Genomic DNA, 20,008 nt, shown 5'->3' with positions numbered 1-20,008 from the left:
TACCGTTGAGGATCCTTTTACTGAGGATACCCTTCATGTTTGTGTTTACATGTGTTGAGTTTGGGTGTTGGAGGGCAGAAAATCAGATCCATGCTTTTTGCTTTATAGGGGTTCTGAGAGTTGGATTCAGGCTCTTATATGTGCCAATAACATGGTTTACTACTATTGGTCTATATGCACAGCCCTTTAATAAATGCTACTGAAAGGCTCCTAACTCAGCTGGTCACAGTGATGAGAGAAAGGTAGATGAGAAGGTAGATAAAAATCACAGCAAGCACGCCAGGCGGCGGTGGTGGCGGCGCACGCCTTTAGTCCCAGCACTCGGGAGGCAGAGGCAGGAGGATCTCTGTGAGTTCGAGGCCAGCCTAGTTTACAGAGCGAGCTCCAGGACAGGCACCAAAACTGCACAGAGAAACCTTGTCTTGAAAAACAAAACAAAACAAAAAAACAAAAACAAAAAAAAAGAAAAAGAAAAAACCAACAAGCCCATTATAAAAGAAATTTATGATTGAATTAGAAGAGTGTGGTACGTGGTAAGAGTACGAAAGCTGAGTGCTTCCCAGTTGATCGCAACTGGAGAAAAACAAGAGTCAGCTGAGTTTTGCCAAAGCTGTATCATATAGGGGCAGGAAGTGGCGTGAAGTGAGGCGTGTTAGCCTTCACCTGACAGCACTGGTTGAGGCTTACCATGTGCCCTGGGCAGGGGCCTACTGTACGTTTTCTGTCATAGACCACAGTGTTTGGGTTTGTGAGCCCAGGCAGGGCTGCCTGACACAAAACAGCGGCCGTCATGCTTTTAGATGTGAGCCTGCATGAGGGAGGCAGAGAGAAGTACCCTGTGAGCTGACACACATTCGGTGACCTGGTGATTCATACATTCAAGATCCACCTTTGTATTAGGCCCTGGACTAGCTTCTAACACTGGTACAGTTGCCTTGTTAGAACAGCCCTGTCCAGTAGGAGGAAGAGATTTCATATCTGGGAAAACTAGAGAGTGATCTGTTCATACTCTGAACCTGTTGCTGACAGGCAAAGATCGGCTGTCATCAGAACTCCCTGGTGCCCTTCAGTAAGGGCGAAGAAACTTTCCCCAAGCACGTGTTTGAATCTTTAATTCAGAAAGCTAAACTGACTTCAGTTAAAAGGAAAAAAATCTAAAGAATATCAAAATTGGTCTAGTCCCAGCTGTTCCCCTGGACTCTGCTTCTTTAGAAACCCATGTTGTCTGGTTATCCTGCTGTCTGTGCAGTGTTTCAGGAAAACTGTGGGGTTTTCCTTTCTGTTTCTACCTCTGTTCATTTTCCTTTGTTACCATTTACCCTCAATGGTTTCTTCCTCTCTGTCCCACTCTGGATTACTTAAGCTCTTCTCTTTACCCTGGTTCCCTCCAACTCTGTGCCCTGGTTACAAGTGAACGATACTCCTTCATGCTGCCAGCAGACCTCTTTCAACAGTTTCAAGTGTGTTAGAATAAGACTTAGTCATTTCAGAAGGCTTAAGAAGATTGATCTGATGCTTCGTGCTCACTGTAACTCTTCTGGTGATGCAGGGCCGTGCAGGATAAGTTTAATAGTGTCCCCTCTTCTCTCTGAGAATGCTTTGATCCCCTTTTCCCCTTGGTTCAGACTTGTTAGGGGAGTGGGGAAGGCCATCTCCAGTTTGCGCAGCAACGGTAGGTTTGATTTTTCCCTGGCCTGCCTCATTTTTATAAAGAAGTGGCATTGGAAACAGTGAGGGCTGAAGGATTAGAAGACCTTGAGTTATAAACTTGGCTGTAGCAGTGACTTGCTTTGTGACCTGTGACCAGCGCCTTACTCTGGGCCACTCAACCCTTCGTAGCTGTGCAAAATGAAGGTTTGGCTTGGGTGATGCCTCAGTCTCCTTGAGGTCTTGGTTCAGGGCCACAAGAGACCCTAGGAAATGCACCCTGGCCGGCCTTGCATGCCACCATTCCACTTGGAAGCCCTTGTGAGGCCTGTTGCTGCTTACCTGGCAGCAGCTTAGAGGAAGTTCTTTCACAATTACAGATTTGCCTATAAGAACTCCTGACCCACGGACCATATGACAGAGAGAACAGTTTTCAAAGTAGGAGAAAGCTTGAAGGAGAAGGAAGTACTTGAAGCAGTTGCTGCTCCAGCAGCGATTAGGGGAAGTCTGCTGCCTTCTGTCTGAGAGACTTAGGAAAGGGGGCCAGGAAGATGGCTCGGTGGGGAAAGTGCTTGAGAACCTGAGTGTGACCCTCAGACTCAAATAGAAGCCAGCTGTGGTGGTGCATGGGCAGGAGATGGAGACTGATGGAGCCTGGTAGCTTGCTCCAGGTTCTGTGAAAGACCCGTCACAGAAAAACAAAAGGGGGAAGATGAAGAAAGAAAAATTAAAGAAATGATTGAGGCAGACATTTCAGCCTTTGTTCTCACGTGGGCAGGTGGGCCTGCATGCACACATGCACTTTAACCCACTGAGCACTTACTGTGTTATTTAACAGAAAAGTATGCCATGTGTGGTTAATTGTGTCTCGTGAAAGGAAAATGTGATTGCCTTCCTTGGAGAGCTAAGTAAATGCTGCTAAATTTGATGCAGTCTTATATAATGTCTAGCACATGGGTGCTAGGAGATGATTGGATTATGTATTTTGGAAAGGACATAGAATATTTAAGAGGATAAATGTGGTAAGTATGCCCTCGGGTCAACTGTGGTTCAGTGATTTATGCCTGGGAGAAAAATCCCACACAAACAGGTTCGGTTGTAAGGCTAAATGGATTTGAAGTTGACTTCTGGGCTAGGGAATAGAACACTGATGCCAGGGATGGTGGCTCTGTAATCCTAGTGCTTGGGTAGCCCAGACAGGAGGATTGTGAATTTGAGGTGTGCATGAGCTACACAGTGAGAGCCTATATCAAACAGAACAACACTCTAAAGGGATCCGACACTAGAACCCAAAGGCTGGAAATGCAGCTCAGTGATAGTCTCTGCTTGTCCATGTGTGAGCCCTGGGGTTAATCCCCAGGCCATAAAACAACCCCTTCCCTCCAGACAAAACAGACTTGCATGAAATGTGATCATTAAGTTATTTTAAAGAGTGCTTTGGGATGTGAAAAGTTTATCAAGGAGAACAGGCTTGTTATATAAAGAACAGTTAAGCAGCATAGAGATTTATATGGTCAGAGTCAATTGTCCCCCTTCTGCTGTCACTCCCACACACAGATGCTGTTGTTAACTGACTTAGCTTTCTAAATTTGTTTCTGAACAGGGGTGGACATACCAAATGCGTTTTTGTCTTGTTTCATGTATACATACATACACTATACTGTAGAAACCTTTTTCTATCATCCAGATCTTATGTCATGATAGTGTATATTAAAACATGGAATGCTGTGCATCACTGCTCTCACTGGGCTGTTACCTGGCCTCCTCTTGTGGACCCTTTGCTGGTACTGCTTGCAGCTACAGTTCTTTCTTTTTAATCCTGCTGTGGCATAAATACTTTCGTCCCGGATGCCTATGTTTATGATAGATTTGTGTGTATTCCAACAAATTCAGAGGTAATAAATGGTTTTAACCATTGGGAATTATATTATCCAAAACTCAAGTGTGTGCTCTGTCTTTTGAACTAACAGTATTTTTGTGAGTCTCTCTGAAGAAATACTTGAAAATGTTTGTAAAACTGTATAAGACCCAAGGAAGCACATTTTAAAGGAAAAACCATTTCTTTTTCTACTTATGAAGATATTAAATATCCGTAGAAAATTCAGCAAAGACAGCAAGCATAAAGAAGCACTGTCCTGGGATCCAGCTACCCAAAGATGGTTATTTTCATTTTTTTAATTGTTGCTGAGTATATTTTCACCATTATACTTCACATGCATAAATTTACACCATGCTCCTGAATATAGTCATCACACTTTTTCAATTCTGAATGCATTTCCATTTTTGGAGCTGTATTGCAACCGACACCTGAATATTTTGTATTTATCTGCACACTAGCGTTTCTGTAGAACAGTCCTGGAAGTGGAATTGGGGACCTGTTTTAGCCAGAAGCAAGGTAATCTGTGAGCTTCATGTTTGCTGGATAAAAATAGCATGCTTTTCTTTAGATCAAAATTTCTCTTAAGAAATCTGGTGTTCAGTTTCTTTTTCTTTTCTTTTTTTATTAGTGACACAGATTCCGTGTAAGTACAGATAACTTCTCAGATAGACTTAATCTGGAGATGCATACTCTTTGTAGTTCTGCTTGCTGAGGGCAGCCTTTTCTAACACCTCATGTTCAAACATCATTACAGATAGGTGCTTACTCTGTTTTTAGATGGCTATTGGTTGCTGGAAAACTTTATTCTCATATCGGACTGAAATATGTGGCTTCGTAATTCCACAATTATTTCTGCGTCAGCACCGCAGACAGTGAAGCTGCGTGTCTGTTCCCAGATGATTGTTCCTCACTATCCTGACTTGTTATTGTTAATCAACTTGACAAGCTAGAGTTATCTGGGAAGATGAACCTGAACTCAGGAAATGCTTCCATCAGATTGCCTATAGACAAAGTGTGTAGACATTTATTGGTGATATGGGAGGGCCCAGCCTACTGTGGGTATTGCCACCTCTGAGCAGGTGGTCCTGGGGTATATAAGAAAGCAAACTGAGCAGGCCAGGAAGCAGCATTCCTTCATGGCTCCTGCTTCAGTTCCTGTCTCCAGGTTCCTGCCTTGAGATCCTGCCCCAACTTCTTTCAATGAGCTGTGATGTGGAAGTGTAACTAAATAAACCCTTTCATCCCCAAGCTGCTTTTAGTCATGGTGTTTGATTGCAGCAATAGAAACCTTAACTAAGACACCCACTATCTGAGAATAGCTATCAAATGTTGATATTCTCTACTTTGTAAGCCAGAGAGTTCACCCATCTAGTAATGTCTTTTGTAGCTAGAGTTTTCCTGCTTTGCCCACAGTCGGGACAAATCTTTGTCACCCGCCAGTCCCACAGCCGCTCAGACCCAACCAAGTAAACACAGAGACTTATATTGGTTACAAACTGTATGGCCGTGGCAGGCTTCTTGCTAACTGTTCTTATATCTTAAATTAATCCATTTCCATAAATCTATACCTTGCCATGTGGCTCGTGGCTTACCGGCATCTTCACATGCTGTTTGTCATGGCAGCAGTTGGCAGTGACTCCTTCCACCTTCCTGTTTTTTCTTTTCTCCTCTCTGTTAGTCCCGCCTATACTTCCTGCCTAGCCACTGGCCAGTCAGTGTTTTATTTATTGACCAATCAGAGCCATTTTACATACAGACCATCCCACAGCAGTCTATATCATATTATAATTTTCTTTCACTTTCTTAGCCTGAATTTCATTGCTCATATAGTTTGTTGGTGCCAAGTTTCATTTTTATAAGCAGACATTTATACATTGACTATTGAATTTAGGTGCTTTCTCCTCAGTCCCTGTTTGGTACATTGGGATTTGGATGTGAAAGCACAGCTCTGCATTTCTTTTCATTAATGTGATCTGCCTTGAGTTAGCACATTGTTCTAGCTGTGGGTACCTTAGGTTTGTAGGTCGGCAGATCTCTGTTCCTGCTCTTCCCACGTTTGTGTAAGCTGTGGGTTTGATTAGAACTTTCCTAGAGCTTTGCCAACTTTTCACTCATGACCCCTTTTTGCCTGAGAAAATTTTATGTGACCTTAGCTCTGTAGCTATATAAAATAGGTTTATAATCAAACATTTAGAAAATCTTAAGTATATATAAATTTTTAAAATTTATTTTCATTTTATATGTATGGATGTTTTGCCTGCATGTATGTCTGTGCACCACCTGTGGAGGCAGAAGAGGGTATCAGATCCCCTAGAATTGGAGTCACAGATGGTTGTGAGTCACCATGTGGGTGCTGGGGATTGAACTCAGGTCCTCTGGAAGAGCAGCCAGTGCTCTTAATCACTGAGCCATCTCTCTAGCCTCATAAACATATCTTAAGATGATTCTTTGGTGTATAGATAACCTTAATCATTTATTAAAGATAAAAGCCAGTTTTCATACTAATGAGATGAATGTGCTTATTTTATTTTTTGCATAGAGATTTAAATCTTGGCCACATATTTAACCTGCAGGCACAGCATTTTCAGTATTTTTTTTATTTTTTTATTTTTTTTTTGGTTTTTCGAGACAGGGTTTCTCTATGTAGCTTTGTGCCTTTCCTGGGACTCACTTGGTAGTCCAGGCTGGCCTCGAACTCACAGAGATCCGCCTGGCTCTGCCTCCCGAGTGCTGGGATTAAAGGCGTGCGCCACCACCGCCCAGCATTTTCAGTATTTTTTAAATTTAATTAATTAATTAATTAATTTATTTTTGAGACAGGGTTTCTCTGTGTAGTTTTGGTACCTGTCCTGGATCTCATTCTGTAGACCAGGCTGGCCTCGAACTCACAGAGATCCATCTGGCTCTGCCTCCCAAGTGCTGGGACTAAAGGCGTGCGCCCCCGCCGCCTGGCACATTTTCATTATTTTTAAGAGTTGATTGATATTTCGATTTTATAACCAGTGCTGACAGTGTCACTTTGCATTAGCACACAGTGCAAATGTCAAGGCTGTTTTTTAGGGCCATTTCAAAAACTGCTGGAAAGTCTGTCATGGACTCAAGCCAAAAATCACCTGAATTTATTTATTTATGTAAGCAGTTTCAAAAATCAACAATTCTAACAGTGCACTCCATGGATAGAATAGTCTGGTACCTATGTGCTGTGGAGTGATGCCGAGAAAATACTTAAAAAGTCGTTCTTTTTCCATAATTAAAAAACACTTTGTGTAGGAGCAGTGAGTGCAAGTGTGCACTTGGGCTAGAGCCAGGGCTTAGTGAAATCACGTGACTTCACTGCAAGAAACACCTCAGACTTGTATGCATCAGATTTTGGATTAAGTTTTCATGGTTGCATGTTCAGAACTTGTGCTGTTGACAGATTTTTCAAAATCCTGACATTCATTTGTGGATCACAGCCCATAGGCTTAGAAGCTGGGTTCTAGCCTTTCTGTTTAGTGACTGACTTGTCTGGGGACTAATCACCATTGTGTGCAGTAGTGCTGAAGTCCATCCCTTTCCTAAGGGTCATTCTCTCCTTAGGAAAATGAGCAGACTCTGCTTTCATTTTCTAGCACCACTTTACCCTATGGCTACGAAAGCAGACTGTTAGGGCTGGACTCAGCAGTTAAGAGATTGGCTGCACCTCCAGAGGGCTTGAGTTTGACTACCCACATGGCAGCTCACAGCTGTCTGTAACTCCAGTCCCAGGGGATCCAACATCCTCTTCTGGCCACTGAGAGCACCAGGCATGCACATGGCACACAGACACACATGGAGGCCAAAAATCCATACACACAAAATAAAACTTGGAAAAAAAAAAAGGAAACCATGCAAGCTGACTTTGGGCTAGAGAGATGGCTCAGCAGTTGGGAATGCTTCCTGTTCTTCCAGAGGACCCAGTTGTGGTTCCCAGGACTTAGCTCACAATCATCTGTAACTCCAGCTTCAGGGGATCTGAAACCCTCTTCTGACTTCCAAGGGCTCCTGCACACATGTGGTCCACAAAACCTGTACAGGTGTGCATGTGCACACACACACACACACACACACACACACACACACACACAAAGTAAATATTAAAAGAAAATAGACTTTGGTGTCAAAATTCTAATTCAACTTCAGACTGTAGGCAAGTCATTTTCCTGGTGGAATACTCATCTAGAATGTGTGAGGCCCTCATTTCAAATCCCAGCACACAACCTTCCCTCTCCCCTAAATTTCAGCATTTGGCAGATAGAGGCAGGAGGATCAGGAGTTCAAGGTCATCCTCCACTTCATAGCAAGTTCTGGGCTATGTGAGACCCTGTGTCAGGAGAAAACAAGAAGAAGAAAAGGAAAACACATTTCTCTTTTCCCTATCATGTTGTAGATTATTATATATGAGTTTTTCTGTCTCTTTTTTTTTTGTTTTTTGTTTTTTGTTTTTGTTTTTCGAGACAGGGTTTCTCTGTGTAGCTTTGCACCTCTCCTGGAACTCACTTGGTAGCCCAGGCTGGCCTCGAACTCACAGAGATCCGCCTGGCTCTGCCTCCCGAGTGCTGGGATTAAAGGCGTGCGCCACCACCGCCTGGCTTTTTTTTTTTTTTTTTTAAACTTAATACCATATTAGGAATTGAAAGCTGTGTGATCTTTGAAAACAGTACTCATGTAAGTCTGGAGAGTGACTCCTGGAAAAGTGTGCAAGCACGAGGACCTGAGTCGGGATCCCCAGCACCTGTGTATAAAGAGGGTTGTGGCGGAGCATTACTGTTAACTTCAGCACTCAGGCTGGAGTAAGGAGACAGTCAGAAGAGCAGACGTTGATTGTCCAGCCTATGAGCTGTCACTGGGGGACCCTGCTGTAAAGGAAAGATAGCTGACCCTCACAAGCACATGTGTGTATACACTAGGCCCCAGCCCCTCCAAACCCATTTTAATGGTTGAATAACCCTGTATTTGTCAGTCACCCATAGTTGGTCTTTACTCCATCAGCCTTTTACGTCATCACTTTCCCTATCAATTCTCAGGAGTTTCTTTATATCAAAAGCTTTTCCAGAATTGTTATTACTTTGTAAGGATTAGTTCTGGATCTAAATTCTCAAGTCCAAGATTGCATGTTTCAAAAACTGGATTACTTTTATTGATAGATGATACCAAAATAACACAGAGGGTCTGGCCCTTCCCCTGTCTTTTGTGGTAATCCTTTTTTAAATTTTTTTTTTATTTTTAAATTTTTTTTCCCCTTTGTGCTCTGAATTGGATCATTAAGTCCTTTTTCATTTTACTTTTAACCCGCCCCCCAGGTTCAAGCCTACTTGAATTTTACATTCACAAACTCATGTTCTTCTCAGATTGTTCCTTGTAAGTGTTCTCTTGAAAAGAGTTCTGTGTCTATAGGGACATTGGCAGCTTTGTGATGCTAATTTAGTGATGGTCATTTAGCTGTAGGGGAGGGGAATGGAGGAGGAGAACTAGACTCCTGCCTAGTTCTGTTTTCAACTTGTGCTATTTCTTCTCGTAATATTCTTTTCAGACACCTTTTTAACTGGAGTATATAACTCTAGGTTAGGGTCTCAACATCTGTCACTTTCATTGTCAGCAGGCTCATACTTCAGCTAGTTCTTTTAGTTTTACAAACAATGACCCTCATACTAACATTTTATAAGCTAAAATATGGGGTCTTTTTACCTGTTGCTTTTTATCCCCCCCATCTAGACGTTAATCAACATAAACTTGTAGGAATTCCGCAAGAACAGCTTTAATTTAAATCTGCTATTTATATATTAACTATTTTATCTTTTTTAAAAAAATGTTAAATGAATTTTGAACTTTGGTACGTCTTAAAACAATGTACTTTATTAATTATTTAAGTATCACTGCCTGAGTTTCAAATGCCTATTTAAACATATCTAGATAGAGGGGAAGACCCAGGCCTGCCACCATAGCGCCCATCTGTACTGTGTCTACAGTGCTTACATTATACAGATGCTGCAGATGTTGTGGAATACATGCACTTTGCTGTTTGTCTTTTATAACTGTGTCTATTTTGTTTATTTAAGATCTGGACATTGGTAGTTGGCTATGTGCTGATGGTTTCATTCAAGTGGAATGCAAACACTGAACGCTACTTGAGAGCAGTTTCGATTCCTGTCTGGATGATACTGCTTTTTCATATAGGTGGGTCTTTTTTTTCTTCTTCTTCTTCGTAGAACAACCTCCCAATAACTGAAGTTTAAGGTCAGTAGAGGTTGACCAATGAAAGTGAGTTCTTAGTGTTCTGTGTTACATTTAAAATTCTTCGACATAATCTATAGAAAAGGTTGAGCTTTGAGCTTTCACTAATCTTCAGTGAAGATGCTCTGCTTCCAAATGTTGATCTCTAAGTTCCTTACACATTCTTTTAGTAAGTCCTTGAAGATAAGTGCACCTCAGACTGCAGCTGTGGGGACCCTCTCGCTCATTTTGCTTGTGGCTAACTTGGGAAGGAGATAGATAAGCACCCAAGGATGATAAGAGGCGCTTGGGCCCTGTGGAAGGACTGGAGAAGATTTTTATTCTGGCTAAGAGGAAGGGCCTGGGTCAGGAATTGGGGAGGAGGTTGGGCAAGAAGAGTGCATGGAATAGGAAAACTGCTTCCTAAGAGTTGAAGGACTGTCCATCCTGTGAAAGAGTGCCTTAAGCAGATCTGTGGTCATGAGGAGAGATGCCAGAACTTCAGGAAGCATCAGAAAGACAGCTCACTGCTCCACAGAGATGTTCCATGGCAGGGCTGCTCAGTCATGAGTTTCCTGCTCTGTGAAGCAGCTCACTGTTAGCTGGGGTGGTGGTGCTGGTAGTGCTGCTGCTGAATGCTCTTGAATGGCTTTTCAGCACGACTCACATGATTGGGCAAGACCTGTTTCTGAGTCTGAGTTGATGGGAATAATAAGTTGTAATTTAAAAACAAAATAATGGAGCAACCTGGAGCAGCAGATAGCCTCAAGTAGCTTTTAGAATTAACCTTTTTTGTAAGTTTGCCCCCTCCACCCCCAAGAAAGCAACAGCTAAGCCCAGCTGACTGAAAACTGCTCAGGGTCTGATTTTAAGAGAGCAGTACTCTGTAGACTTGTGGAGTTGGAACCATGAGGTTTATCTGCAGGGTCCCCTCAGGTGACTCACTTGAGTTTGCAGAAGGCAGAGGAGGGAGTCTCATGTGAACTCAGGGAAGGCAGGTGCTTGGGGACTTAACTGTCTGCTGTGGGAGCTTTGGCTATAGCCTTTGGCTTTGTTGGGCTCTTTTTTGAGACTGAGTTCAAACCTAGTTCCATTTTCAGGAAATTAGGCTGGCTTCCTGACTTCAGGATCAGTGCCTGACTAGTATTAGGTGCTGTGTAGGTTGAACTTGAGTTTGGGGTGACCTGAACCCTATGAGGGGTGTGTGTGTGGGTGCCTGTAATGGACGGGGGATTGACCTCTTAAGAGTAGGTTGGCACATGCCTTGATCCTTTGAGAGCAAGAATGAAACTGTCCTTGAGTTGGAGTTTACCTGCAAGGATCTTTTAAAAACATTTTCCCCTGTGAAATGATTTCTTAATTAGCATGTATATCTAATTGCTCTGATAACTAAAAATGTTAATTCTTAATAATTTTCAGCATCACTGGCTGGCTCATGGAGAATTCCAGTATTCCTGGTTATTGTTTTCCTGATGTCTGTGGGCACCCTTTATGAAAAACAGAATGAGAAGGAGTCTGCTGGTAAGAAATAGTCTATTATGAATATATTCTTAGTATTTTGAGAGGATAACTGTCTCTATTGCTATGATAAACACCATGACCAAAAGCATCTTGAGGAGGAAAGGGTTTATTTCATCTTACAACTCTCAGGTCAAAGGTCACACTCCATCACAGAGTAGTCAGGATAGGAACTCAAGGCAGGAACTGATACAGAGACCATAGTGGACTGACTTGCTCTCCATGGCTTCTCAGCCTGCTTTCTCATGTAGCACCTAGGACCACCTGCACAGGAATGGCACCACCCACAGAGAGCTGGGCCCTTCCACACCAATTGTCAATCAGGAAAATGCACCACAGGCCAGTCTGATGGGGGAATATTTTCAAGGTTCTGTTTTCCTAAATGAGTCTACTTTATGTCAAGTTGACATAAAACTAACCAGCGTGATAACTTACAAAAAAAAAAAAAAAAAAAAGAGCCAAGGCAAAATCTCTTTGAATATATTTAAAAACCTGAAGTGGTTTCTAAACAGAAAATCAAATTATCTAAACTGTTTTAGGTTTTTTGATTTGTTTTTTGTTTTTAACAAATCATGTTACTATTTTTTTTATCTTTTTATTATTATAGTTAATATAAATAGTCATCAGCTATTATAAAATGGCATTTAGTACTTCCCCAGTATTGTGTATCTATCATTTCTGTCTAGTTTTATAATATTTTTTATCACTCTGAAAGGAAAACCTACCTGTACATGGATTCCAGCATACAGATAGAACACATTCTTTCACAAATATTTGGGTTATTTTCATCTTTTGGGTATTGTGAATAGTGCTTCTATGAAGCATTTATGTACAAGAAGCTGTTTATTCATTTAAAAATTTTGAGACTCTTAACTAGGTTTAAATTGATACATAAAAAGGACATATTATGAAGTATCATATAATGCTCCAATGTATGCATGCCATTTGAATTTAGGGTATTCACCTTAGAGCAGGATTCCTGGGTGATGGTAATCTATGTTTGTTTCAGGAACTACGAGACTACTTCCAGGGCAGCTCAGCAGTTTACATTCTCACACCCTTGATAATGTTTCCTGATTGCTCTGGATAGCAGCAGTCCAGAGTGTGTGGAGTGGCTTCTTACTGTGGCTTTGGTTTAGGTGCTCTAATGACGGGTAGTGTGAGCATCTTTTCATGCGTCTGCTGGCTGTTTGTTCATCTCTTTGGGGCGATGTCTGTTTATACTCTTTGTCCTTTTAAAAATTAAGTTGTCTTTTGTTGCTGAATTACTGAATTCTTTAAATATCTTGGATACTGAGCAGATACACACTCTGTAAACATTTTCTTCTATGGGTTGTCTGATTCTTTTGGTAGCTTCCTTTTATTTTAATTTAATTTTTTAAAATTTAATTTAGGCCGGGCGGTGGTGGCGCACGCCTTTAATCCCAGCACTCGGGAGGCAGAGCCAGGCGGATCTCTGTGAGTTCGAGGCCAGCCTGGCTACCAAGTGAGTTCCAGGAAAGGCGCAAAAGCTACATAGAGAAACCCTGTCTCAAAAAACCAAAAAAAAAAAAAAATTTAATTTAAAAATTTTCTATTTTTAGATATGTGTTCTTGTGTGTAGGTTTGTACGTGTGAGTGCAGCACTCAGAGAAGCCAGAAGAGGGCATCAGATCCCCCAGAGCTGGAATTACAAGTTGTTATGAGTACCCTGAAGTAGGTGCAGAGAACTGAACTTGGATCCTAGAAAAACGGTACATGTTCTTAATAGCAGAGCCATCTCTCCAGACACTTTATTTTTAAAGCCCAATCTTTGTATTTTTCTCTTGTGCTGTTGTCATATCTAGCACATTCTGGCTGTATCCAAGGCCATAAGTATTTACATCTTGTTTTCCTTTCAGAATTATATTTTTGTCTCTCACATTTAAGTCATTGATCAGTTTTCAGTTGCTTTTTGAATGTAGCATGAAGAGTCCATCCTCTCTTGCATGTTTGATACCTAGTTTCTCCCAGCACAAGATGCTGAAGTTCTTTCTTCCTTGAGTGGTCTTGGTACCCTTGTGAAGAAGCAGTTGAACATGGATGTGTGGGTTTATGCCTGTACTTTGGTTCTCTCTTGGCATTGGTGTTTGTCCTTATGTCATTGTTTGGATGAAGCAGGAGTGTGAATCCTCTAGCTTTCTCTTTTTGCAGACTGTTTCAGTGGTTTCTGTTCCCTTCATTGCCATGTGAGTTTTAGGATCTTTTTTTTTTTTTTTTTTTTTTTTTTTTCTATATTCACATAATAGTCTGTTGGGATTTTGATAAGATGTTGAATTCATCAGTAATTTGGGGAACATTGCATTTCTCTCTCTCTCTTTTACACACACACACACACACACACACACACACGCACACCCCAGTAATCAACCTCCAGTTTGTGAGTGTGGGATGCATCTCTCTGTATTTATTCTTTAATTTCTTTTAGCCATAATGTTGTATAGTTTTTAGTGTTCAAGTGTTACATCTTCTTGCTATGCAGTGTTTTTTGAGTTTCCATTTTATATGATTCATTCTTAGTATACACTTAGAAGTATAACCTATTTTGTGTTATACTGATACTGTACCTTCATCTCTGCTGAATTTGTTTCTTGGCATCAGTTTAGCTAAGGCTTCTTTAGCACTTGCTAACTAATGCTGTCTTTTTAAAAGGGGTGTGTGTGTGTGTGTGCGCGAGCGCATGAGAGAGAGACAGACAGAGAGAATAATATGCCACAGATGTGCAGGTGCCGTGGAGGCTGGAAGGGCATGTCAGATGCCCTGGAGCTGAAGTTTCAGGCAGTTATGAGCTGTCTGACATGGGTGCTGGGAACCCAACTCTTGCCTTAGTGCTTTTGACCCCTGAGCCATCTCCAGCCGCTTAACTGATGGTTTCTGTGCTGCTTTAGATTTTTTTCTTTTTGGAACACAGGGTCTTGATGTATATATAGCTCAGGCTGGTCCTCCAATATGCCACCACACTTGGCATCAGCTTTTAAAAACACACAGAAATTCTGGGGTCACCATGACCATTTCCTTTTGTCACACATATGTTAGGCATATTCATACCAAGGATGTCTTTGTGTGTCCGTGAACATATTATTATTTTTAGCATTTACTGTAGGCAGAGCAGTGTGTGGCACTCCTGTATGGTGATCGTATGTCTTATGAAATTTTTTTTAGATTGTTTCTATTATATTTGGTGAGTATATCTGATGACTGTAAGATTTCTTTTTCTTTTTTGAGATGAGCTCTCACTGTGTCGTCCTGGCTGTCTGGAACTTACTACATAGACCAAGCTGGCTTTAAAATCACTACAAGGAACCGTAGTTACACATCTCTCTGACAGTAGAAAATCAGGAAGATTTTATTTTCTGTTTTACTGTCTTTCAGCCTCCTCCTGTGGCCTGGGTACCCTTTCTCCTCTTCTGGGTTGGCGTCTCTTCCGGCTACTCTGATACAGGGTTAAGTCCAGTCAGCCTTATGTTTCTACAGGTTTCTTGTCTGTAGATTCAACCATCTGAAAATCAAAAATATTTTAGGAAAAATGACATCTCACATTAAGACTTTTTTCTTGACATTTCACATTACAAGGCAATATTACTACAATTATGTGGCATTTATACGTTAGGTATTCTGCATAAGCTAGTGTATGTGAGGATGTGCATAGGTTATGTGCAGATAGTGTCATTTTATAAGGAACTTGAACACCCATGGATTGGTATATATAGGAGGTCAACAATTGTTCCCCTGTGGTGCAGAGGGCTTCCTGTATATGAGTAGTACAGGTCTCCACTAAAGGATTTCAGGCCTCGCTCCCCTGACCAGGTATAAATTTTAGTCACCCAGTTAACAGCACTTAGAGTACTCTGAGAACAAGAACTCGTACCAGGTTTTGAGTGTGTGTGGGAAAACTTTAAAGTAAGAAAATCTAGGACTGGAAGGTGGTTCAGTGGTTAAGAGCATGTACTGCTTTTTTAGAGTTTGGGAGTTCAGTTCCCAGCATCCCCATTAGGTGGCTCACAACTGCCTATAACTCTGCCTCCATGGGATCCAATGTCTTCTGGCCTCTGTGGGAATCTGCATTCACATGCATATACCCACATACAGATACACACACACACACACACACACACACACACACACACACACACACAGAGAGAGAGAGAGAGAGAGACAGAGACAGAGACAGAGAGAGAGACAGAGAGACAGAGAGAGACAGAGAGAGACAGACACAGAGACAGAGACACAGAGACAGAGACAGAGAGAGGAATTGAAAGAATAAAAATAAGGGGCTGGAGAGCTATCTGTGCAGTTAGAGTACTGGTTCTTCTTCCAGAGGACCTGAGTTCTATTCTCAGCACCCACATGGCAGCTCACAACCATCTGTAATTCTAGTTCCAGGGGATCTGACACCTCTTCTGGCCTCTGTGGGCACTGTATGCATGTAGTGCAAAGACATACATTCAGGTATAATACCCATGAACGTAAAGTAAAAATAAAATGAATGAAAAATAGTAAAAATAAATCTTTTAAAAAGTAGAGAAAACAGGCTTCAGCTGTGTCTCTAATGTCAAGATGCTTGGCCTAGAGCAGTAGTGCAGAACCCCTGGCCACCGATCTGCTAGTTAACTGTTAGAAATACTTTCACAGGGAAGCCCTGGTAGTTGCTTCAGGTGCCTGAGAGAGCACATGCTATGAATGAACACACTTGATCAGTGAAGAAGCCCAGACAGAGGAGAGGAACAAAGTCAGCTTCTCACTCCTCATCCCCTACTCTCCAGTTTAGTTCTGTCAGCTTGTAGGCTTAGAGGAACCTGTTTGTTGCTCATACCCAGGGTCCTGTGCCCTTGCTGCTGAGAGGGAGGTATATTCTATGTTAATGGGGGAAATAGAAGCCTTCTTACAGGTCACTACAGGCTAGCAGGTGTCCATGTATGCAGTGCCAGCAGCAGTCATGTTTGGTGCCTCACTGCTGCTGCTCTGGGAGAACAGAGCACACCAAGAAGTAGCTCCTTATTTAGACTTGTATCACCTTGTATTTTCTTATCAACATCGAGAAATTAATCTGCTCTTTGTGGACTTCGTTGTATCAACAGATTTTAATCCGGTGTTGTGTTTGGTTCCTTTGTTTCAGACTCTGAGTTTCTGTCTTGTCACTGGCCTTCTTTAGACTTGTGTAGCTCTTCTCATACCGACCCTGACCCTGGGTAGACTGATACTTGAAACCTTGAGTGCGCTTCCCCACCCCCACCCCAGTCCTTGAGCCCAAGGTTATGTACCCTTGTTGATGTGCCTATTTTTAGCTGGTTTTTAAATCTAGTGCCATGACTTTACCCAGAATCTCATTCCTGGCGTTCATCTGTCCAGACCTTGGGTTTTGAAGTGCAGAAACAGCACATAGATAGAGCTCACTAAAATGTGTATCTCTTTGATAAGAGAAGTTAACAGGTCTTGGGTCCATAATTTTCAAGTGCCTTTTGTTGGTTTTCTCTGCATGGTACTCCTTTGATACGTCTGAAGTGTGATGCTCTCTAATCACTCATGCGTGACCCAGAATGTTAACGCACAGTTTTGAATATTTTCTGTGTATTTTACTGACACTAGCAAATTGAATAGTCTTTACCTGTAGTTTTGCTGGTTTTAGTTCTCATATCTGTAAGTGTCTATGGTGTGCAGCATGTTACTTAACTCTGAAAGACGATATCAGTGTGTCTGTAGGGAGAATATGACTTAGGGCATAACTGTATTAGTGTGAAAGGGATGGAAGCTGCAGAGATGTTCTAGATAACTAGAGACTCTAGTGATTTATGCTTACAGTTTGTGCTGTCAACAACAGTACTTCATTGTTGACAATAGCTAAGGAGTGCTCCATACCTCTTGTATACCAGGGAGCATCCAGAGCCTTTTATATCTTTTCACTCAGTCACATACAAAATAGGAAGTCATATGGAGCTCATTTTGCCTGTGAGGAGACTGGGCTTGTTGGCAGGGATTCTCCCACCACTGCTACATAGTAAGATCTGGGGTTCAAGCCCAGGTGCTCCTGCTTTCTCACCTGCCTCCCCAGCCCTCAAATTATCCTTCCTCCACATACAGAAACTCTGTGGCCTTCCACTGATCTCCAGCTTCCTGTTACTTGTCCACTCCTCTCATAGACCTGTGTTCTGGCTTCCTTGACTGCTTGAAGCCCTTCAAAGAGGACACTGCTTTTCTTTGTGGCTTTCTTCGCTTTTTTTTGTCTTGGAACATGTAGTTTCTATTACTATTTAATCTCCAATCTCTCCTTCTCCAAGATAGATTTGTTCTGTTCCTTTATGTGGCTGCTGTTGTTTAAGTGAGTTAGGAGGAACTCACCCAGTGACAAATGGACAGATCACAACCAAAGGTGCCCACCTCTCCAGATTATCCAACAGGGAACTGTAAGAGGCCAGGGTGAAGATTTTGGAGAGTGGTGTTTTAGTAAGACTTGCAAATAGAAGTTTCACAAACTGACTACAGCAGAGATATCTCAGGAGACCCCAAATGAAGTAGCATGATCTAGTATTCTTGAGAGAGCACTCCTTTGGAAACTCTTGAGCTCCCAGCATGGATTAGGTTTCCATTCTTTCCTCTCTCTCTCTCTCTCTCTCTCTCTCTCTCTCTCTCTCTCTCTCTCTCTCTCTCTCTCTCTCTCTGTCTCTCTCTGTCTCTCTCTCTCTTTCTTTTGAGACAGGATTTCTCTGTGTAACCATGGCTGTTCTGGAACTCACTCTGTAGACCAGGCTGGCTTCCGCCTGCCTCTGCCTCCCAAGTGATGGAGTACTGGGATTAAAGGCATGCACTCCACTGCCTAGCTTAGGTTTTCATCCTTTGTGCTCCTGAAATGTTCTACACTATTTGACATTAGTTCTTAACTGATTGTAACTGCTAGTTTTAGCATCACGTTGGTTGTGAGTTCAGGGTCTTGTTGCCTGTGTTAGCATATGGCCCAGGCTCCTCTTAGATGAGTAAATTTAAAAGTCACCATGGAAGCTGTGTTTTAGGATGTCTCAAGTGAACCTCTTCTCATTAAATTGATTATGCAGAAATCTATTTGTTCAGGACCACTGACAGTTGCTTACTTCAGAGGAGAGAGTCCTGGCTTATTTTGCTTTTTACCTGGAAATTATCCCACCTACCTTTTTATTTTCCTGCTTTACTGTCCAAGGTTATTAGGCGTCCCCACACTGATTTCATTTGGGGTTTCCTGAGATATCTCTGCTGTAGTCAGTTTGTGAAACTTCTATTTGCAGGTCTTACTAAAACACCACTCTCCAAAATCCTCACCCTGGCCTCTTACAGTTCCCTGTTGGATAATCTGGAGAGGTGGGCACCTTGGTTGTGATAGTCCATTTGTCACTGGGTGAATTCCTCTGAATCCAGCCACTTCTACCCACTACAGACCACATCTAGGTTTCCTTTCGTCCATCCTCCAGAAAAGCCAGAGTGATCTTAGTACATCTCGGAACTAGTCACTTACATAAGGGCAGGAGGCAGCTGCATGGATTCTGAAAGGGCAGGGGAAGGATGCTTGTACTGAGGACACTGTTGTATGGCTCATGTCCCTGCTGCTGTCTGGACTGGACTATTACACTACAGTTTTGAAGATGTTGCTGTCATGAGAAACTGAGTAAAAAGCCCACAGGGGTCACTTCTTAGAGCTACATCTATATTGTACTGTATTTACCAGGGGAGGTGGAGATTACTGCCCTGTTTACAGTGCTTTTCTGGTCTTCTTTGGATAAAGAGTAAAGCTCTCTATATAATCTCTGTGCCTCGTGTCATTTGGTGGACTGTTGTAGCTGTTTGTTCGGTCGTGGTGTCCCACTAGCCGTCTGTGTTCTCAGTCCTCTGACGTTCTTTTGTGTTGTATTTTGTATTCAGCTGCTTTTTATAACCTCACTGCTAGGTTCCTTCTACTCTGGCTTATTCTTGGCATTTGTTTGGTTAATTCCCTTTCCTCTCTTACAATATCAATTAATTATACTTTCATTTTTAAAGAGACCCCTTCCCTTGAAGGGTTGGAGAGGTGGCTTAGAGGCTAAGAGCGTTTGCTGCTCTTACAGAGGACTTAAGTTCAATTCCCAGCACCCACATGGTGGCTCACAAGCATCTGTAACTCCAGTTCCAGGTGATCCGGCACTCTGTTTTGGCCTCTGTGGGCGTTGCACACATGTGGTATACAGACATGCATTGTAGGGAAAGCACCCATACACAATTAAAAAAATTTTTTTAAGAGAGAACCCTTCCCGGATTTGCCAGATTATTTCAGGTTTCTTGTCTTAAGAGCTAATAAAATACCTGCACCATGTATAGCAGTCATAATTTGTCACTTACAGTTTTTGCATGGTTCTTTAATGCAGGTAGGAATGTCTCTTCACTAGACTCTGGGAATTGGGTGTTGTCTTTATCCCTAACACATGTACTAGTAAACAGAGTACAGAAGTCAGACCCGCCTTCCTCCCTCAGTTGATGTTTGCCTTTGTATACAGACACGTGTGTTGTATAGACTACTGTTGAAGGCCAGGAGACCAAAGTCCCAGCACAGACATGCAACTTACCTCTTCTTCCCAGACTGTGAGCGAGAATTTCTCTCTGAGTGCCTTAAAATTAACTTCTTTCAGGTCACAGGGGCATTTGTTGGGGGATGGAATAGGACATGATTAAGCTGGGTGGCTCTGCTCTTCAATGGCTTATTGACCGAAGAGCCACTTG

At 42.1% G+C, this 20,008-nt stretch overlaps 1 protein-coding gene across 2 annotated transcripts in view; it reads left to right on the top strand.

The window, feature by feature from the left end:
- Positions 1-20,008, top strand: part of Tmem245 (transmembrane protein 245) — a 78,392-nt gene that overhangs the window by 2,637 nt on the left and 55,747 nt on the right. For both annotated transcript variants that reach the window (XM_059254380.1, XM_059254379.1), the window contains exons 2-3: positions 9,604-9,721; positions 11,177-11,278. In XM_059254380.1, coding sequence (XP_059110363.1) covers positions 9,604-9,721; positions 11,177-11,278 — 220 coding nt within the window. The remainder of the gene's footprint in view (positions 1-9,603; positions 9,722-11,176; positions 11,279-20,008) is intronic.

This window comes from Peromyscus eremicus, chromosome 2 (assembly GCF_949786415.1).
Source record: "Peromyscus eremicus chromosome 2, PerEre_H2_v1, whole genome shotgun sequence".
Classification (NCBI taxonomy): Eukaryota; Metazoa; Chordata; class Mammalia; order Rodentia; family Cricetidae; genus Peromyscus; species Peromyscus eremicus.
This window is presented reverse-complemented; position numbering and strand designations above follow the sequence as displayed.